Source organism: Eleutherodactylus coqui, chromosome 3 (assembly GCF_035609145.1).
Source record: "Eleutherodactylus coqui strain aEleCoq1 chromosome 3, aEleCoq1.hap1, whole genome shotgun sequence".
Lineage (NCBI taxonomy): Eukaryota > Metazoa > Chordata > Amphibia > Anura > Eleutherodactylidae > Eleutherodactylus > Eleutherodactylus coqui.
In genome coordinates, this window is record NC_089839.1 from 73,729,081 (window position 1) to 73,755,317 (window position 26,237).

The following is a 26,237-nucleotide window of genomic DNA, read 5'->3' on the forward strand; positions in this document are numbered from 1 at the left end:
ATAGCAGAAAGGATATTTAACAGATAGAGGTAAAACTTTCTACTCAACTATACCCTCATTGCTTTGCCAACAAATATCACTAGTGCTTCTGCTACTTGTTATAGAACATAGGCCTCAGAGGTGAATGTGTCATCTGAAAACATACTTAGATACTAATAATTGACTATTAGTAATACATAATAATCACATTATAACCTCTGTATGTTCATTAGCCAAACTATGGCTAAAAGGCATTGAGCATGATGGAGGCTTATGAGTAAGAGCAATAAAAATATGCTACATTCTGTGGTATATGAAAGGTCACATAATTAAACCTTACACATTTTCTTATAACCGTGGGTTATAGTGTTTTCAATGAAAGTCGCATTTAGCTTATGAGTTGGCAGGGTTCAGTTAACACATCACATATGCTTAAATAATGGGAGGATATGTGAGTGAGAGAGAAGAAAAGAGGAGTGTCCTTGGAGCCAGGCTGAAATGAATACCTCCTTTCAACACTGTATCCACATGCCTGGAGCAGCAGAGCGTTGATGTGCTCCCTCGCTTCTCAACTCCCTGAGATTGACTAAATAGTTGCATGCTTTAATCTCATTCCTGCTTTCATCCTCTCACCTGCAAAGGAAACCTTGTTTTATGATTTGCAACCGGATCAAACACTGACCTATTTTAAAAGTAAGAAAATCAACTGCATTTTTTTTTTCCATACACAAACTTTATATTTTATGTTACAGATTATACTAAAAATGTATGCAACTTTCCAGACAAGCAATGAATCCTCACTGTATGTTAGCTATTTTGATAAGGGTATGTTGACTTTTTTTGGCAGTACGTTGTGCTCGGTTGTTCATTGTAACATTGCGTACTTTCATGTTTTATTCACGATATCAAATGCACTGGAATTGGAAATTCAGAGTTTTAGGAGTCACTTTATTTCTTCATTGCCAGCATTGGATATCCCAAGGTTGGATTAGTAAGGTCATATATGGCTGACTCACAGTTATTTAGAATTCCAGTAGCGCCCAACCTAGTAGATATGATAGATAAAAACTTTTGTATTATACTTTTGGTAATATAAAAGCGTGATGGATCGCTTTATGTTTTCCTTCACAGTAGCATAGGAAGAGTAAAGATGTAATAAGCTATTAATTCATCATATTTATCATAATGAAACTATTGATGTAATTTATACATATTTATTGATGGAAGCTATATTGACAAACTAGTAACAATGTATTGGGAAAAAATGTATACTTGTGGTTTAAGTTGAAAGTTTTTAGCCATATATATAATAATGACCAGTATTCACCTTATGCATGATGCCTACTCTTAACACAAAATGAATATATTGCTATACTCTGTTTTTTTATTAAAGGGAACCTTTCACGAGTATTTAGAAATGCAAATAATTATGAGATAGGCTGCGTTCACACATGCTCTGGGGATTCCACTTTCTTGCTCCATTTGGGGAGCAGGAAAAGGGAATTCCCGCGCCAAACGGTTCAATCTCTGGACAGAACCGAACAGCACCAGAAGGAACCCATTGACTGTAATGAGGTCTGTCCACTTTTTGCTCAGCTGCCCAGCTTGTGGGTGGAAGAAAAAGCACTTTTTCTTCTGGTATTTTGAGTCGGATCTGTGACCGAACCTCCGGCCGGAGTTCGTGATGCAGATGTTAAAGCATTATCTGTCTTTCCTGCACTGCTTTTGTTATAACGCTGAATAAAAGCATATCAGTATAACAGCACTTTGAAAATTGCCTGTGCCAAATGTAAATCAGGCAGAGTGGTCCAATGGGCATGCTGGACTGTCTCTGCTAGCTGCCTGGTTTGCACCAAAGTCTACAGTGGTGCATGGATAATGCCTTCTGCATCATCCCTGTTAGAGTAGGCCGAAGGCTTGCACCTGTGTCATGAGGTCAGCTACCAGCTCATGAGCAGATAAACTCTCCTATTTGTGGGCAAAATCGAGGTCCTTATCTGCACATGCACTAGTAGCCATCCTCACGGTGCAGGTACAAAACTTCACAGCTGTGCATGTATGAGACTTTTTGCATCATTCGCATTAGAGGAGGCCAAAGGGATGGACTTTGGTGAAAACCAGGCAGCTAGCAGAGACGGTCCAGCACACCCCCAACACACCATTCTGCCACTTTTACTGGAAATTTTAAAAAGTTTTTTTTTTCTTTTTTTTTTTTTTCAAAACTCTTTTTTATTAAAAAGTGTTTTTAATAAGGTATGCTTTGATCCACAGTTATTGCCAAAGACACACAATTCGCAATTGTTGCACTGATATTCGTTTGCATTGCTAAATACTAGTGACAGGTTCCCTTTAATGATTTTAAATCATAGCTTTTCTTGGCTGCTTTAATACATATGGCTTAGCAGAACTAGGGGGTCACTTTAGGATATATACTATACAGCTAGCTACAGTATGTACTTAGGAAGGATAATAAGCATAACTCATTCATTTCTGTATAACTACATATGGGTATAATTGCTAAATGACCAAATACTGTAGTGCATCTTTGGACATACGAATGGAAGTGATCAAAAATGGAAGAATTCAACTTAAATTTTGCATTGAGTATAACTTATTGTCATAGGTAACTTTGCAAAGCATTGTGGTATTTATGATTATGAATGAAAGAGCCATGTTAAAATAGATAGATAGATTTCACAAGCAATAAGCCTTACATTTACTGTATATCTCTTGCTTTCCCCGTAATAGCATATAAACTATAGTATATCTACTAAAATGCTCACTTTCTTAAACATTTTTGTCAAAATTCACATTTCATAGAATAACATAACACATGGAAAACATTTTCTCCAACTTCAATAAAATCTCTTACTTATGGCTACTAAGTCAATCTCTCCCTGATGGATAGGCAGTTTATAATATCCGCCAACATTCATTAGGTGTAGTCCCCTTGGTAGTAATACTGTGCTATGGATATTGTAATTTATAACAAGTTCCTGCAATGCCACAAAGGGAGCAACTCACTTATGTAGTCTTTTACTAAGAACTTAGCCAAGGTTACAATGGTTTCTCCTTAACCTTCTAGTAGCATGTTCTCCATCTCAATAGAACATTACATAAGGAATTTTTGACTTTGCCTTGAAGGGTTTATCCTTTTACAAAGCTCCTTTTTAAACAACAGTGTTCCCTACTGTTAGCTAATAGTGGTTCATTGCCATCAGCATATGAGTTCCAATAATTTGAAGCCGAGGGCTACTTTTACCTTCATGGGGCTCTTTAAAGTTGGAATATTATGCCAATACATAATTCGTGCAGAGCAGATGAACTCTGTTGGTGGTATGTCATTGCCAAATTACTCAATAATCTTTGTATACAGATAATATTTGTATTGTTAAGTTTGTATTGGCAAACCTAGACATCCAAGGGTTTTGGCATATTTATGTTTTGCCAATGTGGTTGTTGCATGAAAGATAAGCCACTGCCAACTAACAACCCTTCCCGTATTTTTAAAAAAAGCCATGCTCACTGGAATTGCCCCTGCTTCTGGTCAAGTTAGGAAAATGAGCTGGCAGCCAAATGAGTGTTCTGTCAAAATCTATTGTAATGCAGCAGCAGGGATGTAATTAAGCCTGTTTCCTACTGATCAGAATTTGCATTACCAGAAACATAGAATAGTGTGAAACAGCTTAGAGGAATGTCAGATATAGTGCTCAAAAGACCCAGAAAAAACTTTCATAGGGGTAGTTGTGAAATTGAACTTGATCTTACTTAGACTCCGAAGAGGCACAGATGCATAATAGGTACAAGTACTGAGAGGCACACCCTAAACATGACTTTGACAGGCAGTGGGGTGATGATGGAACTTTCCCCTTTTCAGTCCAGCAGTTCTCAGTCTAGTCTTTTAGGGTACATATATATTTAGGCCACGAGCGTCCGCCTCCGGATTCCGCAGCAAATACTGCCCATAGCAGGCAAAACGCGACTTCCTCTACATGAGCCGTAATTGATCGCAATTTTCCACAAGCAGAGGAGAAAGCGAAGGATGCTCTATTTCTGTGCGGGTTCTACACGGACGGCTTCTTTTAATGTCAATTAAAGCCGTCCGATCCGCGACCCTTCCACAATAACATTGCGGAAAGGTTGCGGATTCTGCATCATTGCTAGCCGATGACGCAAGAAAAGATGAGATTAAAAAAAAAAAACTGTACTGCGCATGTCTGACGGCTCACCTTGCAAACCATCCGCAGTACAGATAAAAAGACTTCAGGACAGATACGTGCGGATGCTGGCTGGGCACAGGGTTGGGTTCCACTGTGGGATTCCGCATGTGGAATCTGACCTGCCTGTCTGCAGGCAGCCTTACTTTCCTTATCTCTTGCAGGGACTGGGTAGGTTCTGTCTTCCAGCTATTGACTCCAAATTCCCTCAGAGTCACTCAACAGAAAGACTCCTCTCCACCAGTGGAGTCTTTTACAACTCAAGGAGCCCCGCTGACACCGGCCTGTCTCCAACAGACAAAACAGTGCACACTTTCTATCAGATCCCGAACCACTAGTGCAATCTCAGCTGTCCTTAAAAACTGAGAGGTCTTTATTTTCACCACAAGCCACTCTCCAACTATTGGATACTGTACTTTTTTTTCAAGTTACAACATCATTCTTACTTTCCCAAAAAGTTTAATTAAAGGAAATTCCAATTTAGGACTTCATTTTATGGTGCCACCTGCAACTGTTGTATTCCGTTTATGTTCTTTTATTGTCCCCGACTCTTATCAGTAAATTAATGGGGCTTTTTAATGCAACAATTTCTTTTCAGAATGAAGCCAGTTGTCTCAGATACGGCAGCTGGAAGTTCCGCTTTTTGATGGACATATGCAAGCCGACGCACACTTAACTTTGAGAAAATGTAGTATTACATGGTATCAGTTCAAATGAATGAACAGGTAGCTCTTTTAGAGTGAGAGCAGCTCTTTATAGTGTCTCTCTCCTCTGGCTACAAGAGGTTTCCCAATTGAGACACCCACCTTTATGATTATCATATGTTCTAATTGACTTAAAAGGGTTGTCCAACTTATTTTTTTTATATATATACCTTTGGGCCCCTCATGCCCCAAACTATATAAAAGCAATATGATCACAATGACAATGGAATGCCATTTTGGCACTCTGATAGGTGATATCACCGGGTCTTCTGCCCCAGTGATGACCTGTAAGTCTCTTACATGGCCTACTAATGTAGATGCCCTAGGCAGGCTTATGTGACATCACTGATGTTGTCCCTGTAGGGCCTTCAATTGGTTGCAGTAGTCACATAATTAAACAACCGCTGCAGCCATAGTAAACAGAAGACTGGAGTGATGGCGGAGAGAAGCACATAGCAGAGAGGTAAGTAGTACGGGTATTTTTACTATAAATTTCTTTCCCCCCTGCTACTAATGATTTGAGGGGACCTGTTACATTGGAAAACCCCTTTAATTTTACAACCTCTTTATAAGCTTTATAACTCGAAAAAATGCATTATCATCAATATGCACAATTGATAAGATATGTACGGTTCAAGAAAAGAAAATCCAGATTTGATATAAAATAACAGAAGATAATTCACTCCTGGAAGCTTTTATCTAAAAATAATCTGCGCATTCTTGATACTTTGAAATATATTTGCTGGAATCATACCATCCTACATTGTGCACATACAAAGGTACAGATGTGCAGCAGATTCACTCTACTTCTCTCCAGTCTTGTATCATCAACAACGGCGAACGAGGCATATTTCTGAAGATAAGAGCGCCAATCTTATGAATAAAAAGAGGCAAAGAGCTACGAAAATTCTGGGCACAGGCTAACATTTCAAAATGAAAGAATTGTTCTGTTTCTTTATCTATAGAATTTGGACACAAAATGAATGTCCTTCTTACCCTAAATAGCAACTGGTCATCTGGACTTTTGGAAATGGAGCCCATTACAGTAGGGAATAAATTCCATCATAAATTTAGAATAAATGTTATGATGCGCTCTATGCTTTGAATCATGACCAGTCTTCTAGATAGGCAGGAATGGCAAATACCAAAGGTACATTGACTTCCTGTACATTATCCTGTATCTAACTGATTAATATGAATGAAAGACAGGACAGAACTGTGATAATTGAAGACCTGCATATTCGTAATGATTGATACAATGTAATACTTATTATCTAGTGTAAAGCTATTATAAAATTATCAATAACCAATTAAAGTACCATTTATCGTTGGTGTAGACAACCACACTATGGTCATAATATCAGGAGTCGAATATCACTAATTAGTGATTTAAAAAAATATATAAGAAGAAGTACGCCTGTGAAAATACATTTTTCTATTTCTACACCCCTCTCCTGATTGCTTGTTAAACTCTGGAGGACTCCGCTGTATATTTCACTCTCTTCCATGCAGTATGGACCCTGTCTGATGCTCATTGGGCACCATCTTTATGTTGCCTTCACTTTCACTGTGTTCTATGCTATCATTCCCATGATGCATTAACACAGAGTTACATAAGCAGCTACAGACTCTACCACCTCTGTCTGCTGGGAGGACATAGTAAATATTATTAACTTATACATTTGCCTAAATATGCTAACGGCCATAAGTATACAGTCATGGAGGATTAAAGGGGCTTTATCATGAGTATAAAAACTTCTCCAGCCTCTGGATCCACTATAAAATAAGAAAATAGACAATACCTTACTTTGGACCCCCAAAGCAGAGCTTAGCTGCTCACACTGCCCCAGCTTCCGGGAAGACAGCCGGTTGGAAGCACATGACTGCTGCAACCAATCAAAGGCCACGTAATTCGCAGGATGTCACAAGACTCAACTGAAGAGAATTTTTCAGATAGAAAGGAATAACTAAACAAGGTAATACTAGCTGACTTATATATACCTGGGTGGGTGGTTAAGGAGGTTTTCCTAGCACAAAATGGAAATTCTGAAAATGCTGAAAACAGGAAGTACAGCTAAGTAGCAGCAACCTGTACCTTTTGGCCCCCTGTCCACGGGTGAATCTGAGTATCGCTAGCGATATTCAGCTGTCCGGGAGCAGGGTAGAGAACTGACAGTTCTCTGTGATGAGCCTATCTGAGAGATAGGCTCACCTCGGAGAATCACGGCAAACTGCGGCATGCCACGATTTGAATCCCGCGAGCGGTGAATCGCTATGATTCTCCGCTCATGGACAGCAGGACTGTGCTATGGAAAGCGTTCACTGTGTTACCCGAGCCCAGATTATCGCCGTGGGTAACGCAATGAACTATCGCTTGTGGACAAGAGCCCTTTATCTACTACTTTGGATGCTTTTCTTCATCCTGTGCAATCGCCAATCTGCGGCTGTGTTTACATACATCACTTCCACAGTAAACACAGCAACAGACTGTTACCAACAGCTTCCAGCATGCATAGAACTTGTTTATTGGCCAGCGCTGCAGCTCCGCCCACTGTTCCCAGGTCCTGCAACTTACTAGCACCAACCTCCCTTTCAGTCAAAATGCCAGAGAAAGCCTGCTGCCTGCAGACAGGACCTTTTGAACTGCACATGAGCAATAGAGCACAGTGATTCTGCTCCTATTTTCCCATCATGCACTGCTCACAGGATATTGGAGACTATGGACAGGGAAAATAGTAGCAATTGAGGTCAGGATGTCAGAGGAAGAGGAGATATTTTATAGGCGTGGGGTCACTAAACATAGATAGAAAATGAAGAAAGTAGCTAGACCAGATACAGTGAACGTATTACACAATAACGTATTGTGATAATGTACATTGGATTTTAAAATATTAGTCTGTGCCTGGAATACTGAATGGAAAAATATTTCATGGGAGGGGCTCTTTAATATGTAAAAGTACTTTTATACCTTTCACTGTTGAGGACATATATAAAATGTCATGGCTTTAATACTTGTTAGAAAAAAGCTAAAGCTAAACTAAAGTCCAGAATCTTAGCTTCCACATGATACTAATATTCAAGCTGCAATATTGGGGGTGCAGCACTCATTTGACCTCGGGGAGCAGCATGAAAAGTTTTAATTTCTGGCTGTATGTGTCTGTAAGGGCTTATTCACACGAGCGTATATCGGCCACCGTTTTCTCATCTGGCCGATATATGCTCCCATCTGATGCATTGGATTCCAATGCATCAGATCACAGAGGCGTATTCCCGCGGTGTAAAAGCGCCCTGATGGCAGGGGGCACCGGGGGCGCTTTTTTGCTGAGCATAAAAAATAGTCCTGGAACTATCTTTGTGCCCGGAATATGTCGGCCACTGCATAGACTCCTATGGAAGCCAATGACAGCAGCCAGAGAAGGGGAGTGGCAGGGAGTTTAGCAGCATGACTGCTAAACTCCCTCCCCCTTCTCTCCTCTTCTCTCCTCCCCTCCGGTTGTTTGCAATGGGAGGGGGCGGGACGGGGGCTGAAATAAGCTCCACCTCTCCCATTGCTGGCTGCAGACAGGAGACAAGGAGGTGGAAGAGAGGGAGCTTGTGCTGAGCTCCACCCCATCCCACCCATTCCCATTGCAAACAGCCAGAGGGAAGGAGAGAAGAGGTGAGAAGGCGAGGGGGAAGGAAGGGGAGGCAACCGCATTGCAGCTTCGAGGTATATGCACCAGGCCACACGTAAAAACGCCTGCGCTCATAGGAAATAACCCTAGGAGAGGAGTTGGAGAAGGAAAGCTGCAAGTGAGGTGAGGGAACAAGATTATAGCCTGTTAATGACCCCAGGGCAGGGGGAATACAGCATTTTTCTTCATCTTATCACCCAGCTTACAAATCGGGGAGTATAGTCAGTGACACTGGTTAAGCTATATGGGGGATGCATGGGTAGCAGTCGCTACCGGGCCCTGGAGCATTAGGAGGCCCAAAGGCCCTTCAATCACATAAGAAGACACCGGTATTATAAACAGCACATGGTAGGTAGGGGGCCCTGTTACAGATTTTGCATCAGGGCCCAAGAGCTTCTAGTTATGCCTCTGGTCAGTGACATAGCTATAGGAGTCGTGACGGTCACAGCCAAGGGGGCTCACAGACCCTACTTGCAACACTGAATGAGCAGTTGCACCTTGGTATGCTAATTACCCTCCCTTGGTCTCCTGGCAGACTGTCGGATTGGTAGTACAGGGTTGAGGTACGGATCCAGAGTCAACAAATAGAAACCTATGAATGCCGCCATTGCTGAGCAGGAAGTGGAGCTCCGCTGCTACACAATGCTGATGCAGAATCTGGGCCACAAATTCTCAGCTCTATTATTGCAGGGAGATAGAAGGGGGCGGCAGCAGGAAGCAGGGTCATGTTTCCCTCCTGCAGTGGTGTCCAACCTATTAAGGACTACTACAGTCCTCCCTAGAGTGCTGTGTGTTTGTAAAACGTCCTCTCTGTGTGCATTGTGCATGTTTGGGCCATATTCTTATATGTGTTTGGGTTTCTGTTCAGGATTCCGTTTTCCAACTCCATTATGGGAAAACGGAATCTCTGCCTAAATGGATCTGTCCTATGACAAAATCAAATGGTGCTGAATGGCACTTTGCTGGACAAAATAGCATGGCTTGTGATTAGAGATGAGCGAACGTACTCGGTAAGGCCGATTTCGCAATCGAGCACCGCGATTTTCGAGTACTTTACTACTCGGGTGAAAAGATTCGGGGGTCGCCGGGGGGCATAGCGTGGCGTGGTGGAGCGGGGGGTAGCAGCGCGGAAAAGGGGGGAACTCTCTCTCCCTCTGCCCCCCACTCCCCTCTGCAACCCCCCGCTCACCCATGGCGCCCCCCGAATCTTTTCACCCGAGTAGTGAAGTACTCGAAAATCGCGGTGCTCGATTGCGAAATCGGCCTTACCGAGTACGTTCGCTCATCTCTACTTGTGATGCTATTTCTTCTGGGATTTTTGTCAAATCTGTGATGGAGGTTACAAACAAAGCCTCTAACGTAGATGTGACAGTAACCTAACTTTCAGAGTAAGTGCATATGTAATGGAAATGCTGCAAATTTTCACAGTAGTATTATCTGAGATTTTAAGAAATCTGATCCACAAGCTTTGGAAAAAGATCTGCAGTCTAAATTGGACTGAGTTCAATTTAAGCTGTAGTTTCCTGCAGATGCACTATAAATCTTCTGCTGCATAATATCCACCATAGAGCTGCCTCAATTAGCCTATCACAGCATTCACAGTCTTTAACAACACAAGGCATACTTTTTGATGAATACAGCACAGCTCTGAGGACAGCATGTATTCCAAGCAGCACACTCCATTTTTCCAACACTTTGGAAGTATCTATGCATTGAACTCAGTTCTTGTACTGTATCTATGCAGCAAGCTTGGTTATAGTCCCTGTATCTATGTAGTAAGCTTGGTTCTGGTATCATATCTATGTATTAATTTTTAGTTCTGTTATCATTCTATGTAGCAAGCTTGGTTCTGTTACTGTATCTATGTAGTAAATTTGGTTGAGGTGCTGCATCTATGTAGTAAGCTTCGTTATGTTGCTATCTCTATGTGGTAAACTCAGTTTTGTTACTATATCTATGTAGTAAGCTTATTTCTGGTATTGTATAAATGTAATAAAACTCTGCGCCTGTAAGACTCCCTGTAAGATGCCGCTTGCTATTCTACTGCATCGAAGGGTCTTTTAAGAGACCTGGCAATACAACTGGATCATATGGGGCTGGGGGCCGTGAAGAGAGCTTTTGAAAATGGGGGATACAAGCTGAACTTTTACACCAGGACCTATGGACCTTAAGCTACACTCCTGCATATAGGTGCCATCACATAGGTTCTTTTTGATTTCCACTAAAGACTTAGGCCTATGGCACACAACCATATTTTCATCCATGTGCAGCGGCATGTCTATTCACCTCTTTTGCACCTAATCAAGGCATTTGTCCATTGCATGACTCGCATATTTATTGCCTTCTGGATTGCAGAGATTGTTGGCATACTTTGTACAGTAAAACCTCTACTAGCATTGACATCTACTAAGGCCCATTTCGAGTAAGGCCATTTTTTTCAGCCCAAATTTTTGTCTCTAGTAACATTGGTTGCTTGGCCCTTCTGCTGAACCCACGTGATCTTCTGCTCAGCGTCTCCTCCCTGCTGCTAATGCAACCCACCCTTATCCATCATTGGCAACGCGTAATACACTACTATAGTACAGAACTATACAATTGCATTCCGATGTAACAGCACAGAGAACACATTGATAACACTGAGAACAGATAATAATGTCCCCGGCAGTCCTATGTAACAGCACAGAGAACACAGTGATAACGCTGAGAACAGATAATTATGCCACCTGCAGGCCTATGTAACAGCACAGAGAACACAGTGATAATGCTGAGAACAGATAATTATGCCACCTGCATTCCTATGTAATGGCACACAGAACACAGTGATAACGCTGAGGACAGATAATTATACCAGCTGCATTCCTATGTAACACCACAGAGAACACAGTGATAACGCTGAGAACAGATAATGATGTCCCCGGCAGTCCTATGTAACAGCACAAAGAACACAGTGATAACGCTGAGAACAGATAATTATGCCACCTGCAGGCCTATGTAACAGCACAGAGAACACAGTGATAATGCTGAGAACAGATAATTATGCCACCTGCATTCCTATGTAATGGCACACAGAACACAGTGATAACGCTGAGGACAGATAATTATACCAGCTGCATTCCTATGTAACACCACAGAGAACACAGTGATAACGCTGAGAACAGATAATGATGTCACCTGCAGGCCTATGTAACAGCACAGAGAACACAGTGATAACGCTGAGGATAGATGATGTAGTAGGTGTGATCTGCAGTCCTATGTAACACCACAGATAACACACAGTAACATGTTCAATGGCATGTTAAATGTTCAGTTATTCTTTACAGTAGTCTTTTAGATTCATTTATGATTGTTATTGTTTTTGGTATTAACCCCTTAATGACATGGCCTATTTTGGCGTTGAGGACCAAGCGATTTTTTGGTATTTTTCCATCTCCATTTTTCAAAAGCCATAACTTTTTTATTTTTCCGTGGACGTGGCCGTATAAGGGCTTGTTTTTTGCGTGGCGATCTGTAGTTTTTATCGGTGCCACTTTTGGGTACATAGACAATATCGTAAAATTTTTTTATTTTTTTTTAATGATAACAGGGAGAGAAAACGCATCAATTCTGCCATAGATTTTTTTTTTTTTTTTTACAGCGTTAATCATGCAGCATAAATGACACACTAAATTTTTTCTGCGGGTCGGTACGGTAACAACGATACCAAAATTGTTATATTTTTTTTAGGTTTTTACACTTTTTTGCAATAAAACCCCCTTTTTTTGGAAATCTTTTTTTTTCTCTATAGCTGCATTCAAAGTCATGTAACTTTTTTATTTTTCTATGTACGGAGCTCTTTAAGGGCTTATTTTTTGCGAGACGAGCTGTAGTTTTTATTGGTACCATTTTGGGAAATGTACGGCTTTTTTGATCACTTTTATTGCATTTTTTATGAGGCAAAATGCTAAAAATTAGCATTTTGCCTCTGTTTTTTAGCGGTTTTTTTTACGCTTTTTGTCGTACAAAATAAAAAGCATGTTCAACTTTTTGTACACGTCGTTACGGACGCGTCAATACCCAATATGTGGGGTTTTAGTTTTTTTTCCCTTTTTTTATGCTAATATTAGAAAAAGCATAAAAAAGGGGTTTTTTACATTTTTTTTTTTTACATTTTTCTTTTTTTTACACTTTTCTTTTCTTTTTTTTATACTATTTGAGTCCCTCTGAGGGACTTACATCACTGTGCCTATGATCGCTGTCATAAGGCATGGCAAAGCTACTGCTCTCCCATGCCTTATCGCTTGTACAGCGATTATAGGCACAGGCAATACAGGACGCCAGTGTCTGGCGTCCTGTTGCCATGGTGACAGGCCGGGCTCTCGCGATAACATCGCGAGTTCCGGCCGGAGACACACAGGGATCGCAATCCCTCTGTGAACTCTTTCCCTGCCGCAATCTACTTAGATCGCGGCAGGGAAGGGGTTAACAGCGGCGGGCGCATCTCCGATGTCCCCCCGCTGTTGGAGCGGGACGCCGGCTGTGACTGACAGCCGGCTCCCGCTGCGGGATAGCGCGGGATCTTATGTGATCCCGTGCTATCTCCAGGACGTACCAGGTACGTCATGTTGCGGGAAGTACCAGGCTGCCATGACGTACCAGGTACGTCCAGGAGCGGGAAGGGGTTAAAGACCATATTTATTCTCCATTAAGGCTGGGTTCACACAGGGCGGATTTGCCGCGGCTTTGCCGCGCGGCATTTGGCCATTGTAAATACGCCCGCGGCTGCTAATCTTGGGATTAGCCAGCCATGTGGCCGAGATTTCTCAGAAACCTCGTGCACACGGGACGGCCAATCCGCTGCGGTAAGTCCGGCTGAAGCCGCGGCTGTGGCGGCCGCAGCCGCGGTTCCAGAAGATGCAGCATGTCTATTTACCTTTCTTTTTTTGTTTATTTTCGTTGCGGCCACGCTCTCCTCTATGGGAGCGCCGGCCACAACGGAAAAGCAAACGGCCAGGCCGCTTCAAAGCCGCCGCGGCTTAAAACGCAGCGGTTCTCCCGGCGGAAATCTCGCGGGTTTTGCTGTGGCCAAACCGTGAGATTTCCGACAGGAATCCGCCCTGTGTGAACCCAGCCTAAATGTGGTTTGGTGTGTTTTTTGGAATGTCTAGAACAAATTAATTGGATTTACATTGATTCCTATGGAAATAATTACCTCGAGTAGCAACTTCAGGTAAAGCCGATTGCTTTTGGATGGATTACCAATGTTAGTAGAGGTTTTACTTGTACTGGTAAGTATGTACAGATATAAATGGCAAGTGTGAAAACCAATGTGGCTACACCTAATATTTTACTAACCCCATCTTCTTATCTTTGCCCCACCTGCTAATAATTTGGACCAAACTACAACATGAGGCCGCTTTTAGATTTCTGTTCATTGCAATTTTAAGTTCCAAATGCTCCCCTGCCAAGAGCATACTTGGGAACTGGGCACAGCAACTTACACTAGGTCACCTGAGCCTGGGCAGCACTCCAGTTAATAAGATGCACTGGGCATAAAACATATCACAGAGGCTGAGCACAATATTTTTGCTGAACCTGCTAAGTCACCATAAGTTCAGGAGTCAGGACATACCACCGGCCCACCAATATGCCATCATTGACTGGCTATACTAAGTAAAAGTTTTGGCTGCGTCATTGTTCCAACTGCCCATTTGACTTTTTCGAACAAAGTGTGTTGAAATAATTATCCAATCGTACTTTGATTTTGCCACTGTGGTTTTACTGCAACAGCCAGGTGTGATTGGCAATACATTTTGTAGGATCCATAATACTACCAGTATTCTTACAATAAAAATATCTCAGAATTCTCAGCCAAAAGTCCCTTTAGGGTTTTCATGAGTAATTCAACAGAGAATTCTGCAGCTAGAACACTTCAGATAAATTTCTTACGGCTGCCTTACATCTGCCGCTTTCTTTATTGAGTTGTAGAATTCCAGTGGTGAATGGGAAACACCTGCCTTTCATTTTCCTAGCTTTCGCAAAACCCTAAAATGTAAAAAATAAACGCTTTATATAAGAATCCACAATCTCTAGTTAGGAGATGTGTTATATGACAGAAATAAAACTTTTCATGTTCCTTCTTATCACACTTTAAGCTGCACTTTTCCAAGGCCATCAAACAACAGAAAGTAAAGCCATATGTTCCGCATAATGGGATATATACACTTGCTAAAGTGGGATGGAAGAGATTTTCTTCTTTTAGTTCCTTTATATTTCATCCATGGTCTAAAAGTGTGTTGCTTGAAGGTTTTTCTATAGATTTTGTTGCAGATTTTGGCCCACTGCATAGCAAATGCATCAATAGTCATTGACAGTTAGAGCATACTGCAAAATACGAGAAACTGTAGCATACTCTCCAAGCTGTAGGATTTCCCCCCCCCCCCCCCCCCCCCAAAGCATGCCTATGGGGCTTTGTTGAAATGCATTTAGTTGAAAGGTTTCAGATATAGCATCATGTCTACGGAAATAGAGAAGATGGAACAATATCTCTTCAACGCCACCTATTGGAAGGCAGCATTCCTGCAAGTCAGACTTTGTAGACAAACCTTATAACAATGACTGGGAATTGTAAGCCAAGCCAGAATACCATACACAGACAGCTACTTTGGGGTTTTTGCCTTTTATCAGTATTCAGTCATTGTTATAAGGCTTGTCTAGAAAGTCTGACATTGACTTGCAGGCATGCTGCCTTACAATAGGTGGCGCTGCAAAAATATTATTCCATCTTCCTTATTTGCATATTTCCCAGAGGAGCATGGATGGCCATATAAGTCTCCTCCACCTTCTAATTGTCTCGTAACACACCTTCTAGGTCCTCTCCTTAAGGGGAAACGATACTCTTCCTGCTTCAAGCATATGGATGCATGGTTTGGTCAATGCCGATTCACTTGCGCTTACAGTGTATTGTACTTTAATTACAGATTATCTAGATGCTGTAGCTGCTTGTGCACATGGTGCAAATGTATAAAAACAGTCAAAAGGATTGATTGAGCAAATGTAAGGGGGTTCTTAAATGTGCCAGTACTATGCAAAAACTGCATAAGGGAAATCATGTCAACTAAGGAAAAAACACACACAAAAATGCAATACACATTACCCACATCTACCAGTATGTGAAAATACACAGTAGGAATGCATGACTACTGCGTACCTAGTTTGCAGTACTTAGTAGGTGTAAGGTGGTGGGGGAGAGCCATGCTCCAACACTGAAGTAAGAAAAGCCATAAGCCAATCTGATAGGCTCTATGCACTCAACTGAAGTCCTACTCCCGGCTGTGACACATAGGCGCTCTGAGCTATGGGACCTGAGCCACGTTCCCTGTTGTTGACATGACTGCATTTCAGCAGAAGAAAGAAGGACTGAATTATTGGCCTAGTGACCAGACTAAAGCCATAGAAGCCAAGAGGGTCAGGAAAGTTAAGTAGTTGACCATCCAGTGGGGCTGAAAAGGGTCATGTCTAAAAGCCTAATATTGGCTATTGCACCCATGGTGTAGTTGTTCAGAACTTTACTGTTTGCAAGGTTTGAAAATAAAGTGCCCTCCGATGCAGCATTTGTATGTATCATATGTATAGTAAGTTAGTGTGCCGCAAAAACTTGTCTTGCCTCCAGCTGTTTACTAACATTACCCCTGTTTCTTACATGGTGGTGGAATTTTTATACATCTACTAATGGTTGATATAACAGCTATAATTTTAAAGAAATAAACTTTGAGTTGACCTAAATGATGTGACATAAAAATATATGCATTATGTAATAATATTTGCCAGTGAGGTTTTATAGATTAGTTGGTATAGTATTACCTCTATGCATAGTTTAGTCCAAATCCGTCACTGCAAAATGTGTTTTGTAGTGAGGAGTGAATTTTTTGAAAAGTCTGGTTCAGCCAGTTCGCTGAACATTTGCAAAAAGATTGGTTTGGTCCGAATTAGTTTGAAATGAATTTGAAGTTCACCAAAATACCTAAAATCTATGTGTAACACTGTCTAAGATACATAAAAGCCCTGTATAACACTCTGAGATGGTTATACAGGGTTTTTATGGCTCTTATAGTGTTTTACATCAATGTTTATGGCTAGTGTTGAGCAAATCGAACTAGTAGTACCCTGTTTGGGGTAGAATTTTGCTAATAGCTCCATTCAGGTTCAATCCAAACCAATTTTTCTTGTAAAGTTCGACCCAAATCAGGGTTTTACTTATTTGTTTCACTCAACACTAGTGCTTTGATTTCTTCATTCTATCTTCATAAGACTCAACCTGATCCCCCAGTCTAAGTGGAAAGTAATTATGGGTGATTGCTGTATTCCAACCACAGAATTATTTGTGCTTCTCAAGTTCTATAGTAAGATGACCTTGTTTGACTTTTTACATATGTGTTTCTTAAATTTCAGCATGTTGGGCATTCTATTTTTTGCAACACTGATTCCATCAATATCAACACAAGAGACCGATGAGACCATAACATATACGGTAAGACATATGGTGAAATATTTTGATACATTTGCAGATAGGATGACATTTTTTTAACAGCATATACTAACAATTCTCACGGTGGCTGTATAAATACATTGCAAAGCTTAGTTTTTAATAAATCTGATCTTAAGTCAGTACTGTAACCCAGAGTTGCATTCACAATTCTGCTTGTTACAATTAAAGAACAGCTCTTATAATGCAGTAGGAAATCAGTTTTTCCTACAAAAAATTGCTGTAAAGAATACAGCTCTCCAAATCAACCCAGTAAACTGTGTGTAGACCCTGAGACACCAAAAAGCAGGACTCATGTAAGGGTGGCTTCACATGGGATAACTATAAGCTGAAAAATTGCTCAAACAAGTGATTTTTAGTGATAATTGTCCCAAGTAAACAGGACTCAACAGGGTACTGAGCATGAAATCATTTCAGCTCACTGTATAAACAGATAGTTGTTCATCTTTGACTGTCTGCTCACAGTGAATGGAGGCAGACAGGCAGAAGAGATCTCCGTTACACTCTGTTTCCATTCACCGAACGACTATCGCTCCTGTGTGAAAGCACAGGAGCAATAAGTTTTGGAACAACTGTTAGACGCTTAAGAGCCTGACATTTGTCCCATCTAAAGCCCATTAGCCTTTAGTCCCTGGACCTCACTGACCACATACAGAGAGTAGGCTGTGGATGCTGGTCCACCCTAAAATCTATATGACTTATGTTTTAGTATTTAAGGGGGTTGGTTGTAATAAGTTGCATGCTTGATAAAGACCGTTTTACGGTTGAAAGGTCGCGTGAACTTTTATCTGAGGTCGAATAAAAGCCTGGTTTTATGCACCACGAGTCGTCTGCTGCCGTTCATACACTTTTGGATGTTGCAGTAATTGGGAAATTGGAGTTCATTCCCTTGGATCAGCTTTGCAGACATCCAGCCTCCTCTGTAAAGGGTAGAATATCTATTGTGCTGTTGGTGGACCTTTTCATTTGGTCCCTGAAATCTATGGGCACTATGGAGATAGCAATCCATCAACTCATTTAGACTTCAAAAGGAATAGCAACACACACAGCTACCTTTCCACCTCTACTTTTCTGAATAGAGTCACCAAACAGCCATAAGGGAGTATAGTTGGGGGGTAAAGCAAGCACCGAGTCATGACTGACTCCTAGGGTGATGTCACATCATTTTCTTGGCAGACTGTTTTTGCGGGGTGGTTTGCCTTCTCCAGTCAGCAGGCTGGGTACTCATTTTACCAACCTCAGAAGGATGGAAGGTTGAGTCAACCTTGAGCCAGCTACCTGAACCACAAAAGGATTGAACCCTCAACCTTTAGATTGTGAGCGAGAGCTTAGGATTGCATTTCTGCTGCCTTAACACTCTGCACCACACGAGGCTCACATGGTTGCTAGAGGACCTCTAAAGGTGGAGGAGACATGTACCCTTTGTGCCAAGTCTACAGATATATTAGCCAATTTCAGAAATATACTGTGGCTATATTATTACAGAGCCACAGTTCTTCCTGAGATGTAACCATAGATAACCACTACTAATACATAAAAAGTTGCTCTCACTTCTAAAAAATACAATTTCTGCTTACAAGTTCTTGATGAGTAATTTTGATGAAGTTACGAAATGAAGATCCTGGAAACGTTTCAAGGGTAAACACGTAGGAGTTTTGTTGTTTGTTGCTAATGTTTGATCACATTCCTCTGGATTACACAATGACAGAGAAAAGCAAAAAACAACAAACTAAAGCTATGAAATAATATATGATAATAATAAAAACAAGCAAACCTCCCTCAGCCCAGTGATATTCTGCAGACCACATGTTTTAATTTAATTTGGCAAAGCCATGTTAATATTCAACTACAGTTGCCAAAACAATCCGCACACACATTTTTTTTCCTTTGCTTTTCCCAGGGGCCTAATTTCTATAAATTAGACGAGTGATTAATATTCTGCGGCTTTCTTCCTGTGTTATTACAAAATAATGACTCTGCAAGTTTGCAAGCAAAGGTGAATTCGAGGAACATGAAAAGAGACTCTACCATTCTGAATAAAATTACTCTTCATTTGCTAGACGGAGTAAGTTAGGTTAAATAAAAAAAAGTAATTGACTTCAGTAACTAATGTTTTGCAAAAAACATATATTTCATGATGAATAGAATAAATATTTGATTATACAGCGGTTATGAAAATTGCTTTATGAATGAGATATAGACAAACAGTATTCTCTATGGTAGTACTGCACATATCACAACCACAGAGGAGCCTGTATATAAACACATAGTACTCCGATGTGTAGGCCATGGGGCTCCTCTGGTCTAGTGTATTTTGCCTAGTGGTCTGTTGTTTAGGAACAGTTTAAAAGTTTCACTAATGACCCTTCAAGCTGACCATGCATGGCTCAAAATGTTTATCCTAGTGTAATTCCACTGCCCAAACTAGTCTATTTTAAGCTAATTTTTCCAAAACTGGATTATATGGAGACCATAAGAGGCTTCTACCAAACTGTCAGGTCAGAAGAAGGCAACCCCTGTTGTTATGTGCTATTAGGGCAAATAAACATCAAAAAATAGGATTCTCAGCTTGGGTACTCCTCAATGAACCAGAACTTGCAAATCTGAATGGCCATCCTGTAATATTACATTTTTCCCTCAGCAGTCGCAGTTGGGGAAATGCCTGACTGACCATGGCTTTCCCCAGGAAAATCAGGCTGTTTTGTACCTTAAGGACCAGACACTTATTAGAGTTTTTACCCCATGTGGTTGTTTGAGTGACCGATTTTTTCCTATTTTTGCTGTGCTTTTTTTCCCGTGACATATAGGGCTATTTTTAAATATATTTTTCACTGACCTTTTTTTCAGTTTTTTCGTTTTATTGGGGGGTAAAAAGCTAAAAAAAATTATTTTTTTTAACATTTATAGTTTTTTTTTTTTATTAGTTTGTTTACGCTAAAATAGATTATGGGAATGGGTTCCTTATATTGTTTCTGACATTTTGATATATAATATGTATGGTTTTGGATTACAGGGCGCATACAGCGAGGGTTTTGGTTAGCGTTGGCTTTGGGTTATTTTCTTATGTTTATATTTTTATTGTATTCTGTAATTTATATTTACTTATGTATGTAATTATTTTTTTTACTATCTATGTCCCGCATGACGTCATATAAGACCTCTGGGGGGCATTCACATGTTGTTGTTTTTTTATTTGACACATTTCCACTGTAGCTGAGGCATAGGAGCCACATCCATAGGAGCCTCAGTTACAGGGAAAACATCCCCTGTAGTGACAATAGTCACTGGCAGAGCTGACCAGGGTCTGCTACGGCCCTGCAGCTCTGCTGTAGCAGGAAATCTTGGCGGTCACGTGACTGCCGGCTCGTGTAGTGGAAGCTATAATTCCACTTTCACTTTTTAGTACAGAGCGCTCATTTATCGCTGTGTACTCAGGAAAGGAGAAGGCAGAAAGGGTTAAAAACTCCACCTGCCTTCTCCTCCGGGTTATTAGCAGTGACTAACAGCTGACAACCCGACATGCTCCTGCTTGATTGCAGAAGCAGGGGCTTTAAATCTGCACAACATTTTTACAAGTGACTGGGTTTAAAGCCCAGGACCAAGTGCCATAAATTTACAGTGCTTGGTCCTAAATGGGTTAATTTGTAGGAAAGTTGGGAAATTATCCCTCCTTATGCCAGCACATGGGAACTCTAAGATAATCCATTAGCTCTCCAAACATTAATATCACCAGGACTATGGTGACCCTTAAATGGAAACTGGAATGTTGAACAATGAGAGCTGCATGTTATACTATAGGAGGAGCTGAGCAGATTGATATATATTTTAGTCAGGAAAGATTCTGTTTACCTTGTTATTTATTGATCTAAATCTCTACTTATTCTAGGCTTAGGAGTCCAGTGGGCGGTCTCATCAGTGATAGACAGCTATTGTTGTCTGCATGTTTATGCAGCGAAAGCTGACTGAGACCGCCCACTGGACTCCAAAGCTCAGATGAGCAGAGATTTAAATTAATAAATTACAAGTTATACTGAATCTTTTTCCCTCAAACCTATGTAGAAATCTCCTGCTCGTTAACATGCTACCATTCAACAGGACTGCATTTTGAATGTGACTGATTCCCTTTCTACTGGCCATAGACATGGAATGGAAGTCAGCCAAATCCACTGGGTCCATATATAAATCACAACGTGTCAGCAGCACTGTGTCATAAACCAAGACACACATTTGTGGAAGCTGTAAGGAGTGCACGCTCACCAAGGATTAGGACCTACAATATCCACCAAAATCCTGTATCACAGTTGGTATAGCAACACATAGGAATCCATAAATATTAGATAATTTCCATAAAAACGATGTAGTTTTATTTATTCCAACATACAGACAACGTTTCGACCATAAGCTATGGTCTTTGTTAAGCCTATTCTTATGGTCATAGACTTGACAAAGACCATAGCTTATTGTCCAAACGTTGTCTGTATGTTGGAATAGATAAAACGACATCGTTTATATGGAAATTATCTAATGTTTATGGATTCCTATGTGCTGCTCCACCGACTGTGATACAAAATTCACTAGGTCCATCAGGAGCCAGAGCTATCCAAACAGGGGCATAACTATAGGGGATGCAGATGATGTGGTTTCACCCGGACTCACAAGCCTTAGGGGGCCCATTAAGGCATCTCTTTTCCATGTAGGAAGCCCAGAACTATGAATAAACCATTATAGTTGGGGGCCCTGTAGCAGATTTTGCATTGGGGTCCAGAAGCTTTAAGTTACACCTCTGATCTCATATGTATACATTACTAATTACTTACCCTTTAAAGGTTGTATGTGAATATAAACTTCAGCTAAGTACCATAAAATACTGTCTGAACAGCTATTTGAAAGCTTCTTCTCTGTTCTCTTTCTGGGTTATTGAAAAGCAAAATCATCAATTGCCATTAGGGATGCCCTCACCATCCCATTAGTGGCTGCCCCATACAAGCTGAAGAAATAGTGGTCACACAGTTGACATGTAATTGCCTGAGATTAGGCACCACACACTGACTTGTAGACACCAATGAGATGTAATTACCTGCTGCTTCAGTCAGGCAGCAGTTAATTACAGCCACTGTCTTAGTTTATAATTCCAGTCTTATGGCTGGTAGTACAATATGGTAGTGGGCTGCTAACAATCTTCTTCTGATTCTTGATGCCTCGGCTATGGCAGACATGTCCAGGAACAAGCATTACTGTGTCTATGGTAATCTCTTTCTTGGCTTACTGCCTCACTTGCAATGCCACACTTTTCACGGAAGCTTCCTCTCTGTACTCTTCATTCTTCTTTATTTCAACTGCATTACTCCTCTTAGTCAGGTTGCATCACACGGTATCTCTTGCAACACTATATAGCTCTGTATCTAAGGACAGCCCTTATGGAAGAACGTGTCCCTACGTACCGTAAGCAACTGGACTCTCCCATCACACCACAACAACAGCCATTTACAATCCACAGTTTTACAAAACAGACTGTGACAACTATGTTAATTAAAATACTGGCAGATAAAATTCAACAAAATAAAGAAAAACAATTAATTTACTATTGTGACCCCTAACATATTCACAACATAATAAGCTTGTGTTAATCTTTACTTGATATATCCATCAAAATAAACAATAGGAATCTGATTAAAAACTTGTTCACAGCTCCTTAATTACAAGGCCCTTAGATTAGAACAGAACTTTAATTAAAATAATATGTGTAGAGGAAGTAAAAGTGTTATATGCATTTACTTGCTGTGCTGCTGTATTAGAAAGTAGTGATGAGCAAACCTTTGAAAAGTTGGATTCAGCCATGTCCCTAAAGTTTAGCAAAAAGTTTGGTTTGGTCAAAATTAGTTCAAACCGAACCAACAGTTCACCAAAACTCCTACAACTGGTGTATAACACTGTCTAAAAGCTGTAAAAGACCTGTATAACACTCTGTGAGAGGGCTTTTATGGTTCTTAGACAGTGTTATACATCAGTGTTTAGGACTAGTAGAACCCTGTTTTAGATAGAACTTTGTTAAAAGCTTGGTTCAGGTTCAATGTTTTGATAGATTTAAAGGCACTGTCTCATAAAGACGCTCTAATAAACTATTAGGCATATGGACATATTTATCAGAGGGGACAGTCATTAACAAAGGGTACTTTTTGGGCCTATCTGTGGACAGACTGTTTCAGAGTACTGCTTGCCTTAGACGCAGCTAGACCAGAAGTACTTGTACAGATGGGTTTCGCGCCTTTTAGAGGGGTCTCTGGTTTGGCTGACTTTGCATACTTTTCCCATGGAGCATAGTTTAAAAATAAGATTCCTTACATCTGATGGGTCTGAATCTGTGCCCCTCCCTGAACTCTGTATCAAAAAGACTTCCTGACTCCTATAATGATAGGTTATCAAATTAATCAGCATACAATGTTACAAGGGTAGAAGCCAAATTTCCTATACCTTAAAAGGGGTTTTCCAGAAATTAAGTATTGATAGCTCATCCATAGAATAGGTCATCAGTATTGGATCGGTGGGAGTCTGCCTATGGTCATCTCCCCCATCAGTTGCATAGTCTTTTAACAGCTCAATCCAATTCAAGTGAATGGGAGTGAGCTGCAGTTTCAGACAAAGCCATTGAACAATGTACAGCACTAGGCTTGGTATACAATAAAGAGTTTGCAGCACTTGCTTGAGCGCTGTGGCCTAGTCAAATAACTGATTGGTGGGAATGCCAGGAATTAGTGTCCTCCAAAGATCAGATATTGGTGACCTATCTGGAGGACAGATCATCAATATTAAAGTCCCAGGAAACTACTTTAACTTGGTGCCTTCATCTGAATAAGTTGGTGTCTGCAACTACATAAAGGTTTGAAACCCAATAAAAAAACTATATAACTTAGCTTCATCCAAAAGTGTTATGAAATTTAGACAGGCTTCTCTCATCTATCAATGAAATAAGATATATCACAGTAAAGACAGAGACAATGATGATTGAGTAGAAAATATAAAGGGTGACCGAATCTAGTTACTTTACTCACTTTTCTGAGATTGTTGTTATATTATGTATCCTTAAGAATCTCGACTAATTTCTCATTAGACCTCACCCTGCTATCCCAAAGGAGAGATGAGTAATAAAAAGCAGAGAGATCATCACAAGATTTTGGAGAATTCCCAAATGATAGCAAATAGGCTGATTCAGCTGCCTTGGTGCTTACAGTTTTTTTCTATGGATAAGAACTGGTAGGAAAAATCAGTAAACAAATTGAAAAGTTGCCTGAGATACATGCAGATGTGCATTTAAGCCACTAGCAAGTAAAATGGAAAGTTAGATAAACTGATTTTCTTCATCTGCTGTCAGAATCTAATCTTTTAGTATGTGTCATGCTAAGTAGTTGGCGAGATTTCAGCAATTTTAGTTTGGGCTTTTGCTGTAAAATTATAATATGTTATGGGATTTAGGGAAAACGTGTTTATCCACTAATTCTGCATAGACTTTGATTAAATGTTCTGCAGGCACAATCTGGGGTAAGGTCAGCTATAATAACTAAAGAAAATAAAAAAACAAGTAAATGGGTGGGGCTGTAGTATAAGGTATAGTGACTCATACAAATAGCCCGATATGCATATATAATGAACAGGTCTGTGCTAATCAGTCAAGGGCTCAGAGTTGAGACCCTATCCATTAACCCTTTCCAATCCAATTTGTATTCTGGTTTTCCTAGGGGCTTACTCTTTCTTTGTTGTTATACAACGGCGCTATATGCTGGCTAAAGCCAGTACTGCATGAGGTGACACGTTGGATAGGCTTCAAGAGCAGAGAGGATGGCAATATACAGTTAGGGAACTCTGATTAATGTCTTCCAACATCGAAGCTGAACAGCCTTAACTCATAATGTCTTCAGAGGTCAGACAGTGGATTGGAAAGGGTTAAATATTGATGGCCTATTCTAATAATCTGTCACAGTGAGGGTTCTATTAGAACCCTCACTGTGACAAATTAGTTATACATCTAGGTGTTCTTCCTGCAACTGTAAAACCTATTCTAATAATCAAAGTCCCTAAGGACCCCTTGAACATTGTATACTGAAAATGAATGCAATTTCCTTATATATACTTTATTTATTCTTTCCAATGAACTCTGCTAATAGTCATCGAATTGGAACCCTCATTATTTACTTCCAGAGGGCAGAAATCTATGCTAGTGATGATTACATAGGTACAAGGCTTCCCGCAGATCGATGTACCATTATGTCCAAATTGTAGTATTCTTACCACAAAGGGATGCAACGGGACATACAATGGATGACACTGGAGTAATACTGTATGTAGATAGCCAACATCCTGCTGCAGAAATGCCTCCAATTCCAGTTAGTTCTAGCAACTGTGGCCTATCGGCACCCCAGAATGTGGTCACAGAATGCCAATGAGTTTTCGTGACAGACCTTTTGTGCCTGGCAAAGGTCAGCAGATCCACCAAAGACATCCGCCTATTAGGCCATGTCAGGGACATGGCCTAATACTTTGCCTGTTAGTTCTACACTGTCAGACGATAATGCTTTTCAATAAAAGGTATTGAAAAGCTTTATTTAAGCTATGCAAGGACCACATGTATTAGTCCTGTAGGAGGAACAAAAAACTTAAATGATGTGCCATGAAATTTAATACAATGAACATCTTCGCAATAAAAATATAATTAAAAAATTCTCACTAAAATAATGTATTTTGTTTGCCCGTTCACGTGCTTTTACAATCCCGGCAGGTGAACATAAAAAAGGCCTATGCTCATGTGAATAAGCCATTAGAATGCATTGGCGAAAAAAATGCTGGGTCCTGAACGCCTAAAATAGGCCAATTCTTAAAGAGGGGGATAGAGAATGAATTGCTGGCTTGTGTCTGACTGCTGGGAACCCCACTGATCATCACATGATCAGAACAGATCTGCAGAATCTGGAAGTAAATAGTAAAGGTTCTCATTCAATGTGTGTTAGCAGAGTTCTTGAAGGCCAAGACAAAATATAAATATAGTAGATTATAAAATTTCCTAATCCTTCCTCAAATAGTGATTAAACTTCAGTTGCTGAAACTAGAATATCGCTTTACTTTTCACACCAGTAATGGACATTTTAAACCA

General features: G+C 40.5%; 1 protein-coding gene across 1 annotated transcript in view; it reads left to right on the forward strand.

Moving 5' to 3' along the window:
* The first annotated feature begins 482 nt into the window (after nt 1–482).
* Nucleotides 483–26,237, forward strand: part of EFEMP1 (EGF containing fibulin extracellular matrix protein 1) — a 74,977-nt gene continuing 49,222 nt past the window's right edge. The window contains exons 1-2 of the mRNA XM_066595744.1: nt 483–672; nt 17,002–17,080. Coding sequence (XP_066451841.1) covers nt 17,003–17,080 — 78 coding nt within the window. The 5' untranslated portion in view covers nt 483–672; nt 17,002. The remainder of the gene's footprint in view (nt 673–17,001; nt 17,081–26,237) is intronic.